We start from the raw sequence: 19,953 nt of genomic DNA on the forward strand, positions 1-19,953 counted from the left end.
ATTATTTTTTTAATGATTTTCTCAATGATATAAAATATTTTAGGAAAATATGTTTCAATTTTTTTTTATTTTTTAATTATCACAAGGATGTAACTATTTTATATTCTAGACGAGAAATTATGACAATTGTTTTAAATAATTTATTAAACAACTATAATAACATTAAGAAAAATACAAATTAATTTTAATATCTAAAATCATTTTCACGAATTTAATATATTTATAATTTAATAATCATCAAATTATACACTTTTAATTAATGTGCTTCCTCTTTAATTAATAAATATTTTAAATTTGGGTTTTACTTTATTAAAGTATTCATCACTTTTGGAAAGAAAATAATTAAATAAATATTTACTGATCTAGTTATACTATCAATAATACAAAATCTTAAACACAACACAAATATAGTAATTGAATTAGGAGTAATAAAATAGGTTAGTTCAGCATCTTTTAACTCGATTCGTTCATGATTAAAAAAATGGATGGAAGACTTACCCATGAACAATAATCATATTTTGTTATATATAAGATAGGCTAACATCGGACCGGACTAATCCATCAATTTCTTCTTTTTTTTAAACTTTTTTTGTTTTCAAAATTTTTTAATTTTTAATTTTTAAAATTTGTTTATTTATACATAAAAATTAATATTAGAAATATATTTAATATAATAAAATAATTTAAATTTTAAATTAATTAGTTAATATTTTTAATTAGATAAAATAAAATAATTATTATATTACATGTAATAATTAAAATTTAATTTTTAAATATTTATAATTTAAATTATTATATTATTATATACTATATAAAATTAATTTTTTTAATTTTTTAAAAATGGGATGACTAATATTTTGGTTTATCAAATTAATTGATTCAATTAGATGAACCAAAATAAATTAATGAATTAAAATTTAATCCAATCCATCTCTTTTTAAGACGAACTCTTTTTAATATGAATTGACCTTTTTATCACTGTTAGTTTGAATTTGAATTGTGACATCAAAACATGTAACAAGTCTCCCCTAAGAGATTGTTTTCACTTTTTTTTTTTCCATGATATTTCTCCAGCTCCACCAACGAAAGGAAAGATATATCAAAATGGGAGTTTCCTCAAGTTCACAAAAAAAATGTAATGTAGAGTGATATTGAGACTGCAATGAAGATGTGTAATTGAATTCATAATTTATAGTATAAATATGAATATTTATGTTATGTAATAGTTGGTCCTTTATTTCTTTTAAAATACTTTCTTTTTAAAAAAATTCATATTATTAGGAGACCTGTACATATATAAATTTCTATCCTTTATGAACTATTCCCATGAGCTGAATATTTATCGATAGCACTTATAAGTTGTAATTGAATCGTTACATTGAATACATACAATTTTTTTTTTTCAAAACTACACATAATTAAACATAATTATTAGGTTATTAGGTTATGTTTTGAAGCATTATCGATTAGTGGTAAATATTGACAAAATATTTATAATAAAATTAATTACACTTAAAACGAAATATGTATAAACGTTCTTTCCAAATCTGCGCAGTGTTACGAGGCGTTAGAGTTATGTTCAATTACATCCTACCCTGCAACTAATTTGCATTGTTCAGTATAATATGATTTCAGAAGAAATCAACAAGTTCACCACTGGAATGAATGAAAGCTACATGGAAAGATCATAGCTTTTCCAGATTTGGGATTATCAGCTTCAGACAAGATGAGATTACAGAATGCCAAAACGATTACTACTGAAAAAAAAAAAAAAAGAAGAGAAATTCCAAGTTGCAAAATATTTTATTGATCTCAAAGCTATAGATAAAAGAGCTTGAGGTCATGATTTAAAAGTTACCACAGACTTGATTGCTGCCCACAGGAAATTGGTTGGCATGAATGAACCGATCGATATACAATTGCAAGAAACAATCAAAAGGGCTTCATGCCATCATCAATAGGAGTACATGAACAAGGGAGGGTTAGGTTAATAAATTTCATCAACAAAAATCCTCAATTATGGGCAGCCTACTACATATGTTATTTCCCTCCCATTTTAATCGCATCAGCGGGTGACTTCAGTAGCTTCTTTAGAGATTCAACTATGCTTCCAAATGATGGCCGATCACCAGGTTTACTGTGCAAAAATTACCAACCGTCACAAACCAACTCAAATTCTAAATCAGAAGGCTAAAATCAAAATTACTAATCCTTTACTCAACAATATTCCAAAATGAAATTCATTCACTCAACTACTTAAATGCAAAATAAACCAAGTGCAATAATAACGCACAAAAAAGCCTGTTAGTATTAATGTAAATGAGTTATTGGTAGTTCGGAAATTCCCATAAACAGAAGAAATGGCAAATATAACACTTACTCAGCCCAACAAGCTTCCATGAGAGAGGCCAACGCTGGGGAAATGTTTGGAGGGATAGCAAGCCTCCTATTCTGGAAGGCGACAGCTCCAACTACCTGAACGTACACATAAATATCACTTTAAAAAACTGACGAATTACGTCAATTTGCATTACGCCTCGTTCCGTTATAGTTCCTGCTAAGTTTTAAATTTATAATTTCTTGTAGTGATACCTCAAATGAAATTATTAAGCAAGAAAAATCAACTTTAAGCATAACAAATTCAGACCTGAATGCTCAGAAAATTTACCTGGGCATGGCTAAGTCCATTCCACGGTTGTTGCAGGGTCACAAGTTCCCACAGGATAACTCCAAAACTGTAAACATCAGACTTCTCATTTGAAGGTTCTCCACGAAGAAATTCTGGAGCCATCCACTCGGGCTGAAAATAAAATTAAGAGAGTTACACACTTATTGAAGATGTGGCACCTGAAGTGAAAGTTCAACCTGCAAAATATTAATAGAATGACCACTTTGTTGAAAGAAAATTGCATCTATCAACACCAACATGCAGAACCTACTAAACCAGATAATTTGCTTGACAAAAAATCACTTCCTTAAAACACACCTGAAAAAAACACATTATCCCTACCCAAAGACCGAACTGTCATCAAACAATTGACAACCATACATACTGGTATCAACCATCTATCTGAATCACTATTATATAATTGAACTAAGCACTAACACCAGCTTATAAAGGAAACGTTGATAAGAAATGACAGGACTGTTGTCTATTTGAACGAGGAGCACTCATGTCAGCAACATTAGTTGAACTCTTTACTTCAAACCTGAAATTGCTACTCAAATAATTTTCAAACCTAACGTGCATAATTTTTTTTGTCATCACCATGCTTATGTACATAATCTGAGAACAAGAAACGTACAGTTCCAGCAACAGATTTTGATGACAAGAAAGTGTTCGCCTTAAATCTGGACAATCCAAAATCACACACCTGAGCAAGAAAGGGAAAAAAAATCATTTATTAGCACAATTATTTTACAAAAACTCGGTGAGAAACTCGCGTGCGCAATCGTTTCCATCATACCTTGACAGTCCAATTTCTGTCCACTAACAAGTTCGGGGTTTTCAGATCCCAGTGCACAATTGGAGGCTTCAAACAGTGGAGATAATTTATCCCTTTAGCCTGCAATCAGATAAATTATGTATCTATCATACATCATAATATATAATATCCAATTGATCAAAGAAAAATAACAGTATCTGGCAGGCACAAACCACGTCTAAAGCCATTCGTAACCTTCTCCTAGGATCTAGAATTTCACCAGATGCTGGCTTATGAATTAGGCGGAATAAACTGCCCCTGTCATAAATGCACCAGGAAACAACAATAAGACACTCAACTAAAACCATTACGAAAGGAAATTCAATATAATTTTACTGTAAAAGAGGGTTGGATGGATTACCTAGGCAAATATTCTGTTACTATAGATAGATGTGGACGTTTAGTAACCGCACCCATGAAAAGCACCACATTTGGATGACGAACTCGTTTCATTATGGCAACCTAAAAACAATGAAAATATCAACTTGAATATTAACTTGCTTCGTTTGCCCCATTAGATAAGGAACCAGAGAAGTGTTTTTGCAAAATGAATTCCCAACATTATTGTACTCAACATAAGGATACAAAAAGGGATATAACTTTAGGGGCGACACGAAACTAACTGTTGGGTATTGGGCTCCCTTCCTATGTGGAGAAAAGGCCCAAAATTTGAGAAGCCCATGTCTCACTTAAACCTAGTGGAGAGGAGGCTATAAAATAAAGAGAGAGGCAGAACAATAGAGTCAGAATACACTGAAAGCCCTAACACATAGAGGGAGAGGTAGAGGGAAAATTCTGTTCACGTTTTTCATAGAGCTGTCGCAGTAAATTCGGCGCTGCGGATTCGTTCACCGTTGGATCGGGCTGAAATTTTTACAGCAGGTTCGGAACTCATTGCTCTTCATTCTGACCGGTCGGATCTTTGATACGAGGTCTGAGTTGGGAGATATTAATTTCGCACTGCAGCAGTGATTTGTAGAGGTTTTCCTCTCTTGTTCTTCTCTATTTGAAAGCTTTGTTGCTTTGTTATTTGGTTGGGTGTTGGCACTAATTTGTGCTATTGATTAAGACTCTTTTGTACTCTTGTTGATCATAGTGAAGCTATTTCTTTGGTCTGGACGACTCGTGGTTTTTACCCTTGATTTGAGGGGTTTTCCACGTTAAAAATCTTGGTGCCTTTATTTGTGCTTTTGGTGGTTTATTATTGCTGCTCTTTGATTATTGCTCCTCATAGATTCTTGCAAGTTAGGGGAAATTATATCCGCTGCATTCTCTGGTATATTGTTTGTTATTGTTTTCCCCATCAGAGTGGCATCAGAGCTCTTGGTTGGGCTATATTTACTTGCTTGAATGATGGAGGCAAATGCAAAGATGGTTGCTTTGAATGGTACAAATTATCATTTGTGGAAGGGCAAGATGAAAGATTTATTATTTGTCAAGAAATTGCATCTTCCGGTCTTTGCTACACAGAAGCCAGATTCTATGTCTGAAGAAGAATGGGACTTTGAGCACCAACAGGTATGTGGTTTTATTCGGCAATATGTTGAAGATAATGTTTATAATCATATTGCTAATGAGACACATGCCAGAGCTTTGTGGGAGAAGATTGAGTCTTTGTATGCTTCTAAGTCGGGCAATAATAAATTGTATTTGTTAAATTGCTTGATGAATTTGAGGTACAGGGAGAATTCTTCTATTTCTGATCACTTAAATGAGTTTCAAGGGCTCCTAGATCAATTGTCAGGAATGAGCATAAAGTTTGATGACGAAGTTATGGGATTATGGTTGCTTAATACTCTACCAGAGTCTTGGGAGGTATTTCGGGTTTCAATTACGAACTCTGCCTCGAATGGTGTTGTTTCTTTTCAGATGGCAAAGAGCGGTGCTCTTAATGAAGAGATGAGAAGGAAGGCACATGGTTCTTCATCTCAGTCTGAGATGCTTGTTACAGAAGCTAGGGGGAGAAGTCAGAAAAAGGAACATAAAGGTGGTAGAGAGAAGAGTAGGAGCAAGTCCAAGTCAAGATACAAGAATTTAGAGTGCCATTTTTGTCATAAAACTGGACACATTCAGAAATACTGTTTTAAGTGGAAAAAGGAGAACAAAGACAAGAAGGGCAAACAGAGAGAGAATGATCATGATGATGATGATCGTGTCACTACTGCTACAGATGGTGATCTTGTTCTTCTTCGTGACTTTGAGTCCGTTAATCTTGTATCTGATGAGAGCATGTGGATTATTGATAGTGGTGCTACACTGCATGTTACACCTAGGAAGGAGTTCTTCACATCTTACACTTCTGGTGATTTTGGAGTGTTGAAGATGGGTAATGATGGTGAGTCTAAAGTGATTGGTGTTGGTGATGTTTGCCTGCAAACCAACATGGGAGTGCAGTTGTTGCTTAAAGGAGTCAAACATGCTCCGGATGTTCGTTTTAATTTAATCTCTGTGCAGTTGCTTGATGATTGTGGTTATGACAATCACTTTGGTTCTAGTAAATGGAAGCTCACTAAAGGTAACTTGGTTATGGCCAGAGGGGAGAAACAATCTAAATTGTATTGGACTAAAGCTTTGGTTGCTAAAGACAGTGTGAATGCTATGTATATGGAGGCATCTTTGTGGCACCGGAGGCTTGGTCATATAAGTGAGAAAGGGCTTAACTGCTTAGCTAAAAAGGATGTGCTTATGGGATTGAGAAATGCAGAATTGGAGAAATGTTCTCATTGCATGGCTGGTAAACAAACCAGAGTATCTTTTAAGAAGCATCCACCCTCAAGGAAGTCAGAATTACTTGAATTGGTGCATTCTGACGTTTGTGGCCCATTAAAGGTAAAGTCATTTAGTGGTGCACTTTACTTTGTTACTTTTATTGATGATTGTTCCAGGAAGCTATGGGTCTATGCTCTTCAGCGGAAAGGTCAAGTACTTGAAAAGTTCAAGGAATTTCATGTTATGGTTGAGAGGCAATCAGGTAAGAAGCTGAAATGCATCCGTAGTGATAATGGTGGTGAGTACCGTGGACCTTTTGATGTTTATTGCAGGCAGCATGGTATTAGACACGAGAAGACTCCTCCTAAAACTCCTCAGTTGAATGGTCTAGCGGAGAGGATGAACAGGACCTTGGCTGAAAGGGTTACATGTATGCTTTCAGAAGCAAAGTTGCCTAAGCACTTTTGGGGAGAGGCATTGCTTGCAGCTGTGCATGTTATTAATCTCAGTCCCGCAGTTGCTTTGAATACTGAGGTGCCAGACAAAATTTGGTTTGGTAAGAATGTTAGCTATGATCATTTGCGTGTCTTTGGTTGCAGGGCATTTGTTCATGTTCCTAAGGATGAAAGATCCAAGTTAGATAAAAAGACAAGGCAATGTATCTTTATTGGCTATGGTGAGGATGAATTTGGCTACAGGTTTTATGATCCTGTTGAGAAGAAGCTTGTTAGAAGTCGTGATGTACAATTCATGGAAGACCAGACCATTGAAGACATTGATAAGGTGGAGAAGACCACACCCGAGAAAGATAGTAATCTCACTGATGGTAATCCGATGAGGTTGCCCACTCACAATTTGGAGAATGTTGAAACGGAAGCTCAAGACAATGAGCAACATGGTGATGTTGATGATCAACAGTTTGGAAGTGGAGTAGAGGTTCCAATTGATGATGCTCAAGAGGAACATGATGATGATGACGATCTTGGTGATATACCTGAATCACCTCAAGTCCAACTCAGGAGGTCTAATAGACAAAAACAACCTTCTACAAGGTATTCCTGTGATGAGTACATAACCTTGACTGACGGTGGAGAACCTGAGTGTTTTGAAGAGGCTTTGGATAGTGAAGAGAAGAAACAGTGGCTGGATGCAATGCAAGATGAGATGAAATCTTTGCATGATAATCACACTTACGACTTGGTGAAATTGCCTAAGGGCAAAAGGGCATTGGAAACTAGGTGGATTTTCAGGGTGAAACAAGATTCAAATTCTACACTTCCAAGGTACAAGGCCAGATTAGTGGTGAAAGGTTTCAGACAGAAAAAGGGTGTTGATTTCAATGAGATTTTCTCACCTGTGGTGAAAATGTCATCCATCAGAACTGTGCTAAGTTTAGCTGCTACTCTTGATTTGGAGGTTGAGCAGATGGATGTGAAGACAGCTTTCCTTCATGGTAATTTGGAGGAAGAGATATACATGAAGCAACCTGATGGTTTTCTTGTTAAAGGCAAGGAAGAATATGTGTGTAGACTAAGGAAGAGTCTATACGGTTTGAAGCAGGCTCCAAGGCAGTGGTATAAGAAGTTTGAGTCTTTTATGTGTGAGCAGGGTTACATGAAGACTACTTCTGATCATTGTGTCTTTGTTAAAAGTTTTTCTAATGATGACTTTATTATCCTGTTATTATATGTTGATGACATGCTTATTGTTGGAAAAGATATTTCCAAAATTGACAGGTTAAAGAAGACACTTGGCGAGTCTTTTGCCATGAAAGACTTGGGAGCTGCTAAAAGGATTCTTGGCATACATATCTCACGTGATAGGAGAAAAAAGAAGATTTATCTATCACAAGAGCAATACATTAGGAAGGTGTTGCAGAGATTCCAGATGGAAAATGCTAAAGCTGTGAGTACTCCTCTTGCTACTCATTTTAAACTGAGTGTTAAACAGAGTCCTTCAAATGAAGTTGAGAAGACCAATATGAGTAGAGTTCCTTATGCATCTGCGGTGGGCAGTTTGATGTATGCGATGGTGTGTACAAGACCAGATATTGCACATGCTGTTGGTACAGTTAGTCGATTTTTGTCAAACCCAGGTAGAGAGCATTGGAATGCTGTGAAATGGATTTTGAGGTATCTTCATGGTACAGTTGATATGAAGCTTTGTTTTGGAGGTGATAAACCTACTTTGATGGGTTACTCAGACTCAGATATGGCTGGGGATATTGATTCCAGAAAGTCCACTTCGGGCTATTTGATAAAGTTTGCAGGGGGAGCTGTGGCTTGGCAATCAAGACTACAAAGGTGTGTAGCGTTGTCTACTACAGAAGCAGAGTTCATTGCTATTACTGAAGCATGCAAGGAGGTGTTATGGTTGAAGAAATTCTTGCAGGAGCTTGGTTTTAGGCAAGATAACTATTCATTGTTTGTTGATAGCCAAAGTGCTATCCATCTTGGTAAGAATCCAACTTTTCATTCTAGATCCAAACATATTGATGTGAGGTATCATTGGATACGTGATGCTTTGGATGCTAAGTTGTTGGAGTTGAAAAAGGTTCATACAGATGATAATGGTGCTGATATGATGACTAAAGCATTGCCAAGAGGAAAGTTTGAAGTTTGTTGTGAGATCGCCGGTTTGGCGGTTATCTCCACATAGTTGTGAGGGGGAGATTTGTTGGGTATTGGGCTCCCTTCCTATGTGGAGAAAAGGCCCAAAATTTGAGAAGCCCATGTCTCACTTAAACCTAGTGGAGAGGAGGCTATAAAATAAAGAGAGAGGCAGAACAATAGAGTCAGAATACACTGAAAGCCCTAACACATAGAGGGAGAGGTAGAGGGAAAATTCTGTTCACGTTTTTCATAGAGCTGTCGCAGTAAATTCGGCGCTGCGGATTCGTTCACCGTTGGATCGGGCTGAAATTTTTACAGCAGGTTCGGAACTCATTGCTCTTCATTCTGACCGGTCGGATCTTTGATACGAGGTCTGAGTTGGGAGATATTAATTTCGCACTGCAGCAGTGATTTGTAGAGGTTTTCCTCTCTTGTTCTTCTCTATTTGAAAGCTTTGTTGCTTTGTTATTTGGTTGGGTGTTGGCACTAATTTGTGCTATTGATTAAGACTCTTTTGTACTCTTGTTGATCATAGTGAAGCTATTTCTTTGGTCTGGACGACTCGTGGTTTTTACCCTTGATTTGAGGGGTTTTCCACGTTAAAAATCTTGGTGCCTTTATTTGTGCTTTTGGTGGTTTATTATTGCTGCTCTTTGATTATTGCTCCTCATAGATTCTTGCAAGTTAGGGGAAATTATATCCGCTGCATTCTCTGGTATATTGTTTGTTATTGTTTTCCCCATCAGAGTGGCATCAGAGCTCTTGGTTGGGCTATATTTACTTGCTTGAATGATGGAGGCAAATGCAAAGATGGTTGCTTTGAATGGTACAAATTATCATTTGTGGAAGGGCAAGATGAAAGATTTATTATTTGTCAAGAAATTGCATCTTCCGGTCTTTGCTACACAGAAGCCAGATTCTATGTCTGAAGAAGAATGGGACTTTGAGCACCAACAGGTATGTGGTTTTATTCGGCAATATGTTGAAGATAATGTTTATAATCATATTGCTAATGAGACACATGCCAGAGCTTTGTGGGAGAAGATTGAGTCTTTGTATGCTTCTAAGTCGGGCAATAATAAATTGTATTTGTTAAATTGCTTGATGAATTTGAGGTACAGGGAGAATTCTTCTATTTCTGATCACTTAAATGAGTTTCAAGGGCTCCTAGATCAATTGTCAGGAATGAGCATAAAGTTTGATGACGAAGTTATGGGATTATGGTTGCTTAATACTCTACCAGAGTCTTGGGAGGTATTTCGGGTTTCAATTACGAACTCTGCCTCGAATGGTGTTGTTTCTTTTCAGATGGCAAAGAGCGGTGCTCTTAATGAAGAGATGAGAAGGAAGGCACATGGTTCTTCATCTCAGTCTGAGATGCTTGTTACAGAAGCTAGGGGGAGAAGTCAGAAAAAGGAACATAAAGGTGGTAGAGAGAAGAGTAGGAGCAAGTCCAAGTCAAGATACAAGAATTTAGAGTGCCATTTTTGTCATAAAACTGGACACATTCAGAAATACTGTTTTAAGTGGAAAAAGGAGAACAAAGACAAGAAGGGCAAACAGAGAGAGAATGATCATGATGATGATGATCGTGTCACTACTGCTACAGATGGTGATCTTGTTCTTCTTCGTGACTTTGAGTCCGTTAATCTTGTATCTGATGAGAGCATGTGGATTATTGATAGTGGTGCTACACTGCATGTTACACCTAGGAAGGAGTTCTTCACATCTTACACTTCTGGTGATTTTGGAGTGTTGAAGATGGGTAATGATGGTGAGTCTAAAGTGATTGGTGTTGGTGATGTTTGCCTGCAAACCAACATGGGAGTGCAGTTGTTGCTTAAAGGAGTCAAACATGCTCCGGATGTTCGTTTTAATTTAATCTCTGTGCAGTTGCTTGATGATTGTGGTTATGACAATCACTTTGGTTCTAGTAAATGGAAGCTCACTAAAGGTAACTTGGTTATGGCCAGAGGGGAGAAACAATCTAAATTGTATTGGACTAAAGCTTTGGTTGCTAAAGACAGTGTGAATGCTATGTATATGGAGGCATCTTTGTGGCACCGGAGGCTTGGTCATATAAGTGAGAAAGGGCTTAACTGCTTAGCTAAAAAGGATGTGCTTATGGGATTGAGAAATGCAGAATTGGAGAAATGTTCTCATTGCATGGCTGGTAAACAAACCAGAGTATCTTTTAAGAAGCATCCACCCTCAAGGAAGTCAGAATTACTTGAATTGGTGCATTCTGACGTTTGTGGCCCATTAAAGGTAAAGTCATTTAGTGGTGCACTTTACTTTGTTACTTTTATTGATGATTGTTCCAGGAAGCTATGGGTCTATGCTCTTCAGCGGAAAGGTCAAGTACTTGAAAAGTTCAAGGAATTTCATGTTATGGTTGAGAGGCAATCAGGTAAGAAGCTGAAATGCATCCGTAGTGATAATGGTGGTGAGTACCGTGGACCTTTTGATGTTTATTGCAGGCAGCATGGTATTAGACACGAGAAGACTCCTCCTAAAACTCCTCAGTTGAATGGTCTAGCGGAGAGGATGAACAGGACCTTGGCTGAAAGGGTTACATGTATGCTTTCAGAAGCAAAGTTGCCTAAGCACTTTTGGGGAGAGGCATTGCTTGCAGCTGTGCATGTTATTAATCTCAGTCCCGCAGTTGCTTTGAATACTGAGGTGCCAGACAAAATTTGGTTTGGTAAGAATGTTAGCTATGATCATTTGCGTGTCTTTGGTTGCAGGGCATTTGTTCATGTTCCTAAGGATGAAAGATCCAAGTTAGATAAAAAGACAAGGCAATGTATCTTTATTGGCTATGGTGAGGATGAATTTGGCTACAGGTTTTATGATCCTGTTGAGAAGAAGCTTGTTAGAAGTCGTGATGTACAATTCATGGAAGACCAGACCATTGAAGACATTGATAAGGTGGAGAAGACCACACCCGAGAAAGATAGTAATCTCACTGATGGTAATCCGATGAGGTTGCCCACTCACAATTTGGAGAATGTTGAAACGGAAGCTCAAGACAATGAGCAACATGGTGATGTTGATGATCAACAGTTTGGAAGTGGAGTAGAGGTTCCAATTGATGATGCTCAAGAGGAACATGATGATGATGACGATCTTGGTGATATACCTGAATCACCTCAAGTCCAACTCAGGAGGTCTAATAGACAAAAACAACCTTCTACAAGGTATTCCTGTGATGAGTACATAACCTTGACTGACGGTGGAGAACCTGAGTGTTTTGAAGAGGCTTTGGATAGTGAAGAGAAGAAACAGTGGCTGGATGCAATGCAAGATGAGATGAAATCTTTGCATGATAATCACACTTACGACTTGGTGAAATTGCCTAAGGGCAAAAGGGCATTGGAAACTAGGTGGATTTTCAGGGTGAAACAAGATTCAAATTCTACACTTCCAAGGTACAAGGCCATATTAGTGGTGAAAGGTTTCAGACAGAAAAAGGGTGTTGATTTCAATGAGATTTTCTCACCTGTGGTGAAAATGTCATCCATCAGAACTGTGCTAAGTTTAGCTGCTACTCTTGATTTGGAGGTTGAGCAGATGGATGTGAAGACAGCTTTCCTTCATGGTAATTTGGAGGAAGAGATATACATGAAGCAACCTGATGGTTTTCTTGTTAAAGGCAAGGAAGAATATGTGTGTAGACTAAGGAAGAGTCTATACGGTTTGAAGCAGGCTCCAAGGCAGTGGTATAAGAAGTTTGAGTCTTTTATGTGTGAGCAGGGTTACATGAAGACTACTTCTGATCATTGTGTCTTTGTTAAAAGTTTTTCTAATGATGACTTTATTATCCTGTTATTATATGTTGATGACATGCTTATTGTTGGAAAAGATATTTCCAAAATTGACAGGTTAAAGAAGACACTTGGCGAGTCTTTTGCCATGAAAGACTTGGGAGCTGCTAAAAGGATTCTTGGCATACATATCTCACGTGATAGGAGAGAAAAGAAGATTTATCTATCACAAGAGCAATACATTAGGAAGGTGTTGCAGAGATTCCAGATGGAAAATGCTAAAGCTGTGAGTACTCCTCTTGCTACTCATTTTAAACTGAGTGTTAAACAGAGTCCTTCAAATGAAGTTGAGAAGACCAATATGAGTAGAGTTCCTTATGCATCTGCGGTGGGCAGTTTGATGTATGCGATGGTGTGTACAAGACCAGATATTGCACATGCTGTTGGTACAGTTAGTCGATTTTTGTCAAACCCAGGTAGAGAGCATTGGAATGCTGTGAAATGGATTTTGAGGTATCTTCATGGTACAGTTGATATGAAGCTTTGTTTTGGAGGTGATAAACCTACTTTGATGGGTTACTCAGACTCAGATATGGCTGGGGATATTGATTCCAGAAAGTCCACTTCGGGCTATTTGATAAAGTTTGCAGGGGGAGCTGTGGCTTGGCAATCAAGACTACAAAGGTGTGTAGCGTTGTCTACTACAGAAGCAGAGTTCATTGCTATTACTGAAGCATGCAAGGAGGTGTTATGGTTGAAGAAATTCTTGCAGGAGCTTGGTTTTAGGCAAGATAACTATTCATTGTTTGTTGATAGCCAAAGTGCTATCCATCTTGGTAAGAATCCAACTTTTCATTCTAGATCCAAACATATTGATGTGAGGTATCATTGGATACGTGATGCTTTGGATGCTAAGTTGTTGGAGTTGAAAAAGGTTCATACAGATGATAATGGTGCTGATATGATGACTAAAGCATTGCCAAGAGGAAAGTTTGAAGTTTGTTGTGAGATCGCCGGTTTGGCGGTTATCTCCACATAGTTGTGAGGGGGAGATTTGTTGGGTATTGGGCTCCCTTCCTATGTGGAGAAAAGGCCCAAAATTTGAGAAGCCCATGTCTCACTTAAACCTAGTGGAGAGGAGGCTATAAAATAAAGAGAGAGGCAGAACAATAGAGTCAGAATACACTGAAAGCCCTAACACATAGAGGGAGAGGTAGAGGGAAAATTCTGTTCACGTTTTTCATAGAGCTGTCGCAGTAAATTCGGCGCTGCGGATTCGTTCACCGTTGGATCGGGCTGAAATTTTTACAGCAGGTTCGGAACTCATTGCTCTTCATTCTGACCGGTCGGATCTTTGATACGAGGTCTGAGTTGGGAGATATTAATTTCGCACTGCAGCAGTGATTTGTAGAGGTTTTCCTCTCTTGTTCTTCTCTATTTGAAAGCTTTGTTGCTTTGTTATTTGGTTGGGTGTTGGCACTAATTTGTGCTATTGATTAAGACTCTTTTGTACTCTTGTTGATCATAGTGAAGCTATTTCTTTGGTCTGGACGACTCGTGGTTTTTACCCTTGATTTGAGGGGTTTTCCACGTTAAAAATCTTGGTGCCTTTATTTGTGCTTTTGGTGGTTTATTATTGCTGCTCTTTGATTATTGCTCCTCATAGATTCTTGCAAGTTAGGGGAAATTATATCCGCTGCATTCTCTGGTATATTGTTTGTTATTGTTTTCCCCATCACTAACCTCTCTCAGAAATTCTTTCAACTGATCATCCTGGAAATCCTGAACTGTTAAAACCTTGACAGCAACATCCTGCAATTTTAAAACCACAGTACACCATTATGAGTGAAAATTATAATAGAAAATTAATAAGCTGTATTGAAAATATTTATTCAGGGAGACAATACGAGATATGTCACTGGTTTGATACAATAAAGTCATCATGCAATCAACAGCAATCAATCAGACTTAAGAAATTAGGGACTACAAAAACAATACGAAGTAACATTCACCAACGTGTTTGTGCATAAGTACGTATTAAAACTTACCGATCCATGCCATTCAGCACGATACACTGTCCCAAATGATCCTACACAGAGAGAAGATAAATTAGATTCGAAGTCACCAGGCTAGTCGCGTGCTCTAAAAAACAAACAGGAAGCAGAAAATTTACCAGCACCAACACGCTCTTTGATTCGTAAATCGTCCCATGGTATCTCAAGCCAGTCCATTGCAAGTGACGGTTCAAGATTCAAGTATCTTGGAATATTACCAGCACCCTGATTTTCAAGTTTATTTTTTACGTGTTCCTGTTCTGGTTCGGTGGATGAGCTCAGTATAGATTGCTTATAGATGCTTTTTACCCCAGAACTCCCCTTTACAACGATCTCTTTGGAAGCTTCTATAACTACAACTGAATCTTTACTGAGCCTAGGGTATTCATGGATTGGTGCTCCAGAGACTTCGTCGAGATCTTCAGAAACACCTTCATAGATGGGAGGAAAATTTAATAAACCCAGAACAGCACATTCCTTATCATTCCCTTTCAAGCCACAAGGAAATAGAGGTTGTTCTGTACCTCCACGAGTTTGATCTATTGCAGAATAAATAGAGCCATTATTATTTTTCTGTCGATCAGTTTCGTCAACTCGTTGATCTTCTTGTACAAAGCCTGCAAGATATTGAGTAACAACTAAGAAAAACTTCAGAGAAAAGGAATGGCCTCTGAAGGAATGTATCGAGATTAACGGCTACATGGATTATGTACTTGAAATAAGGAGTAGAAAGACCACATTTCCAGGTATATATAAAGCACAACACACCTGAATAAGTGTTATCAAGAGATTGAGAACATGCTGTAGCATCCACATATGGAGATTGGGATTCTTTCAAATGAGAAATTTGAAATGGGGAAGGTATTGATGACGCATATGCTCCGTTAATTGAGGAATCTGGCCCAAGGATATTTCCTGGTTCTCCAACCAGATCAACTACATATTCTCTGTCGAAAATATGAAATAAACGTCAGGTTCTTGATAAGGTGATCTAGAAGACTATAACAGTTAACTGAATGTTCAACAATCTCAATAAATCATCGGTCTGAAGCCAAAATTTTGAAACAAAAAATCAAAACAGAAAGGTGAAACATACAACTTAACAATCCACAAATTTGTAAGGACAATGAAACCCGGCAAATCTAGATGATTATGAAAAGGTACAGGTAAAATTAACAATGGAACTCTGGGGCAAGAAAAAGTAAAAATGATCATAACAACTGAAGCGACCCGCTACGATTATCACCAAAGCAAAAGTACGTGGACAGAGACATATTTTGTTTAACTTTAGTATCAAAACAAAACTCAGAAGAACAAAGCAAAAAAAGGACCATTGCGCTAACCTTGAGAGCTGTCTGTCATCTTTAATCTTGACAAGGCAGGACGATCTATGATCTGAAACACAGTATCTACAACCTCGGGCAATGCGGCATGGCAAACCAATGTAATCTGCCAATCTCTACATCCGAAAAACCCAAATAAAAATAATTAATTATTTGAAATGAGTAAATATAGATTACGAAAATCAATAGGAAAGACTAACACGTCGTTTTCAAATGATACAACAACAAAGAATCATATTCTTCACCTTGAAGAGAATCGCGCGATGCCTACAGAGTCCACTGGATAAGCTACCAACAGGAAGCACAACACATTGGTGAAAGTTCCTCAACCTCTTGCTAACCAACTTCCACCGCTTGTGTAGATCTCCTTGCTCCACAGGAAACGTACCCCTTCGCACACACCATTCAACACAAATAAGCAAAAAAACAATGAAAATAATAATAATAATAATCAAAAAGGACGTAAAAAAGGTAAAAAGGACGGTGTATCGTACTCTTACGATATTATCTTACCCCATGCATATGGCAACGAGTTTTCCGAGTTTCTCCACCAGCACCAACGCGTTCTCCGAAGCAGAATACAACTCCTGAGCTTTATCTTGAAGCTGCTTAAGCCGAGAGTCCTCTTGTCTATCGAAAAAAACTACCTCTATGGAAGTCTCGCTAGGTTCAACCGCCTTAAGCGCCATCAGCGTCGGTAAACGCTTCCCTTCTTCCTCAACATCATTGCACATCACCCACAGGTATGGATTCATCCCCAGTATGTTGTAAAATCCGTCAGATATCTTGTCCGTGTACGACAAACATCCACTCACCTGAAAATCAACCAAAAGAACAAGTTACTAAACGATAATCTACAGCTGCAGCAAGTGTAGTTTCGTTTCGTTGTCCATAGTAAGTACGCACCCATAAACGATACGAAACGGATTCAGCGTCCCAGGTTTCGGGACCAGCGTCGAGTGCGAGAACAGGTTCAGAAGCGAGGCTTGCTAAAAAAGAGAGTCTCTGCGCCAACGTCAGTTGCAGGTAGTAGCTCTCCTTATACTTCTGAGCCGTATTGAGTTTTACGTTTTCTTCCTCTTCTTTCCTTTTTCTCGCGTCTTCTTCAGTAAAGACTTGAAACGACGACGTTTCGTCTTTCGTAACGTCGCTGGAGAATGTGGCGGTGCCGTCCAGCGTGAACAAGCTTCCGGCGTAGCTGCTCCCGCTGGACAACCGCGGGAGAGAAACCTGCCGATCGAAGCTCCGGTCAACAGCATCCTTCACCACCTGCGCGGCCGCCGACGCAGGCGGCGGCGGCGGTGGAAGCAGAAGCTCACGTTCATCTTCTTCCTCCTCCTCGTCGTTCGGATAGGTCCTTAAACGGTGACTAGGTCGGTTGATGTCCTTCTTTTTGTCGATCAACCAATCGCAGAAGGCGGCGATTTGCTTCTGCTTGGTGCGGAACTTGTCGGCACCGGTGAATAGGTCGGAGACTGCGGATTGCTTACCGGATGAGAAAACGACGTCGTCGTTGTCTTTAGCAGCAGGCGTGGGAATCGGTGTTGGCTTTTTCGGCGCGTCGCTTTCATATGCAAAAGTCGTATCAGATGATTTGATAGAGTTGACGAGTTTTCTCTTTTCATGATCCAATCTCTGCTTGGAAGACTCATCCAAACCCCTCTCCGGGAACTGCCTCGGGAAAAAGTAAGTCGCTCTGTGAGGCATGTTCAGAAAAATCTGACTCCTCCTTCACTCAATAACCGTGATCCCAACAACCTCAACAACAACAACAACCTTTCTTCTTTTAACACACACGAAGGAGGTGCAACCACTCACGTGCGAAGACGAACCACTCTTCTCCGTCGCTGAAGCAAAAAACAAAGACGCTATTGCCTTATAACAGTAACCGCCATGGAGCTCCGTGTGTTGCGTATTCCAGTTCAGTCCCGAGAGTTGCGGATTGGATGATGTACTCCGTTCAAATCTGGCACGTGCGTCCAAAGTCGATGACGACGAGGCCAGCAGCAATTGACCCCTCGCAGAACGTGGAGGCAGCGTGAGTTCCCAGAAGTAGTTTTTTTAATTCAAAGAACAATAAAATAAATAAAATAACGATAAGAAGAAGCAGCAGCAGCTGCTAAAGCAGCACCGAATTCAGAAATGGCGTTTGCGAGGCGGTGGAAAGCGTAACAGAAAGAACGAGAGAGAAATAGAAAGAGAGAGAGAGAGAGAGAGAGTGTTAAATTTGGTGGAAGCTATGGCTGTGAGAACGTTGTATTTTATGCAGAAGAAAGGGTTGGCATGCTAGTTGAGGGATCATGGAATGCTGCAACGGATGGGGAATCAAAAAGTGTGAAGTCAGTGCTAACGTACACCTGCTGGAGTTAGTGCGCACCCTTCGTCATGTTGCGACACGTAAAGCGGTCACCAATGGGGTTTCTACACGTAAACGAACGCACGCGCTGCGCACCTGCGCGCAGTTTTGCAGTCAGGAGCCGCGCTTTTCTTTTGGGAAAACAATAATAATGAAAAATAAGAAATAACACTTACAATATTATTTTATTAACTTGAAAAAATTATATGCGAGCTAAACTTAGATTTGGTTACATGTGCATTGTTTCTCACTTACCATTTTTTTCTGTGACGCGAAATAAGTGTGACTAAAGATTGTTTTGATTTGATTTTATACAATAGTGGCATGTGAGGAGTGTAACACTTTTGGGAGATACGAGTGCAGCAGTGTGATATTGATGGTTGGATGAATGTCTTGTATTATGTGTGCTGTAAAGGGGGTTAGGGTTACTATTTTGGAGTTGAAATTTTAATTGTTTTTCCTCTTTCTGCTCCTTTATTCACTTGCTCTGCGTGAACCAATCCGCATCTTAATCTAATCTAAGCTTTTCTACTTGTTTTTTCGTTAAACAGGTATACTTCCTCGTGCTTAGATTTTCTTTCCCTTTTTGTACACTCTCTCTCTCTCTCTCTGCCGGATTGTCGTTTATTTTGGCTCTATGTCCCACACCTTTAAAAACTATAATCTCTCACTCTAATTTCTTATTTTACTATATTATTTATTATACATATACATTTCTTTTCCATTGATCAATCTTATTATTGTTGAAGGTATGTAAATTTTATCTTCATTTTGTAATATTAAATTAGACTTAAATTTTATTTTTTAACATGATATTAGAGTCATAAGTTTGAATATATCATAACATGGTTTATTATTTATTGAATATATTATTTCACTCGTTATTGTATAATTATCAGATGATAATTCATTTAATATCTATTCTCATTATAGCTTTATATATATATATATATATATATATATATATATATATATATATATATATATATATATATATATATATATATATGAGAACGTGTATTAGAAGTTTCACATTCATTAAAAAAAATTATAATATATAAATAAATGTAAATCTTATCTTATCAGTTATTTTTTAGGATTGAGTTAAACTTAAATTTACTTTTCAACAATTACTTTATTTACGTAAACAAATACATTCCAACACTCTATGGTAATAATATTTTTTTCAAAACAGTTGATAGTGTGTATTTGGATGGAGATGTTTTTAAGCGATATGCTTTTTTTTTTCAAAAAAAAAGAAAAAGAAGTTAAACTTGAATATGAATCATAGATCTATACTTAACTTGATATGACACAAAAGGAACTTTATATCATTCAATACTTACCAAAAGAAGTTATGATTTTATGAAAGAGATATGATAACATGTGACCATAAACTCGTGTCCATATGCTTGGAATATGCCAAGGAACCGTGACATACTTTTACGTATAAACTGAAATATTTTCATTATCTTGCAACAACATTTCAACCAATTAATCAATTGCCTAAATTTTTGTAATCAAATTTTTCAATTGAATAGTTGATGTAACGCATTTCCTAGAATCTATCTACCTCAATTGAGTCAAATGTAGAGAACTTAGGCCATTTATAAATTAACTCAATGTA

General features: G+C 37.7%; 1 protein-coding gene across 3 annotated transcripts; it reads right to left on the reverse strand.

Annotated features, from left to right (window-relative positions):
- Positions 1-1,784: 1,784 nt before the first annotated feature.
- LOC114194189 (serine/threonine-protein kinase CTR1) lies at positions 1,785-18,280 on the reverse strand. 3 transcript variants are annotated; one of them, XM_028084284.1, is made up of 16 exons: positions 16,877-18,273; positions 16,484-16,785; positions 16,216-16,360; positions 15,971-16,086; positions 15,396-15,574; positions 15,152-15,244; positions 14,747-15,058; positions 14,622-14,662; positions 14,317-14,385; positions 3,847-3,947; positions 3,659-3,743; positions 3,468-3,566; positions 3,306-3,374; positions 2,669-2,800; positions 2,381-2,475; positions 1,785-2,137 (listed from the first exon to the last, which is right to left on the reverse strand). In XM_028084284.1, exons 1-16 carry the CDS (start codon positions 17,675-17,677, stop codon positions 2,041-2,043), a joined length of 2,736 nt encoding a protein of 911 aa, XP_027940085.1. In that variant the 5' UTR covers positions 17,678-18,273; the 3' UTR covers positions 1,785-2,040. The 3 variants fall into 3 exon arrangements, with proteins under 3 accessions (XP_027940085.1, XP_027940084.1, XP_027940086.1); XM_028084283.1 differs by having other exon boundaries at positions 14,747-15,244; positions 16,877-18,275; XM_028084285.1 differs by lacking the exons at positions 1,785-2,137; positions 2,381-2,475 and having other exon boundaries at positions 2,669-2,865; positions 14,747-15,244; positions 16,877-18,280.
- Positions 18,281-19,953: the final 1,673 nt, after the last annotated feature.

Source organism: Vigna unguiculata, chromosome 8, assembly GCF_004118075.2.
Source record: "Vigna unguiculata cultivar IT97K-499-35 chromosome 8, ASM411807v1, whole genome shotgun sequence".
NCBI lineage: Eukaryota > Viridiplantae > Streptophyta > Magnoliopsida > Fabales > Fabaceae > Vigna > Vigna unguiculata.

Bases quoted from the DNA above. Each gene is read 5' to 3' on its own strand.
- LOC114194189 (XM_028084283.1), bottom strand. From the start codon at position 17,677: ATGCCTCACAGAGCGACTTACTTTTTCCCGAGGCAGTTCCCGGAGAGG. The intron at 3,375-3,467 runs GTATGATGGAAA...TTTCTTGCTCAG, and splicing joins ACAGAAATTGGACTGTCAAG to GTGTGTGATTTTGGATTGTC. The intron at 2,138-2,380 runs GTAAGTGTTATA...ATTTTTGCACAG, and splicing joins ATGGAAGCTTGTTGGGCTGA to TAAACCTGGTGATCGGCCAT.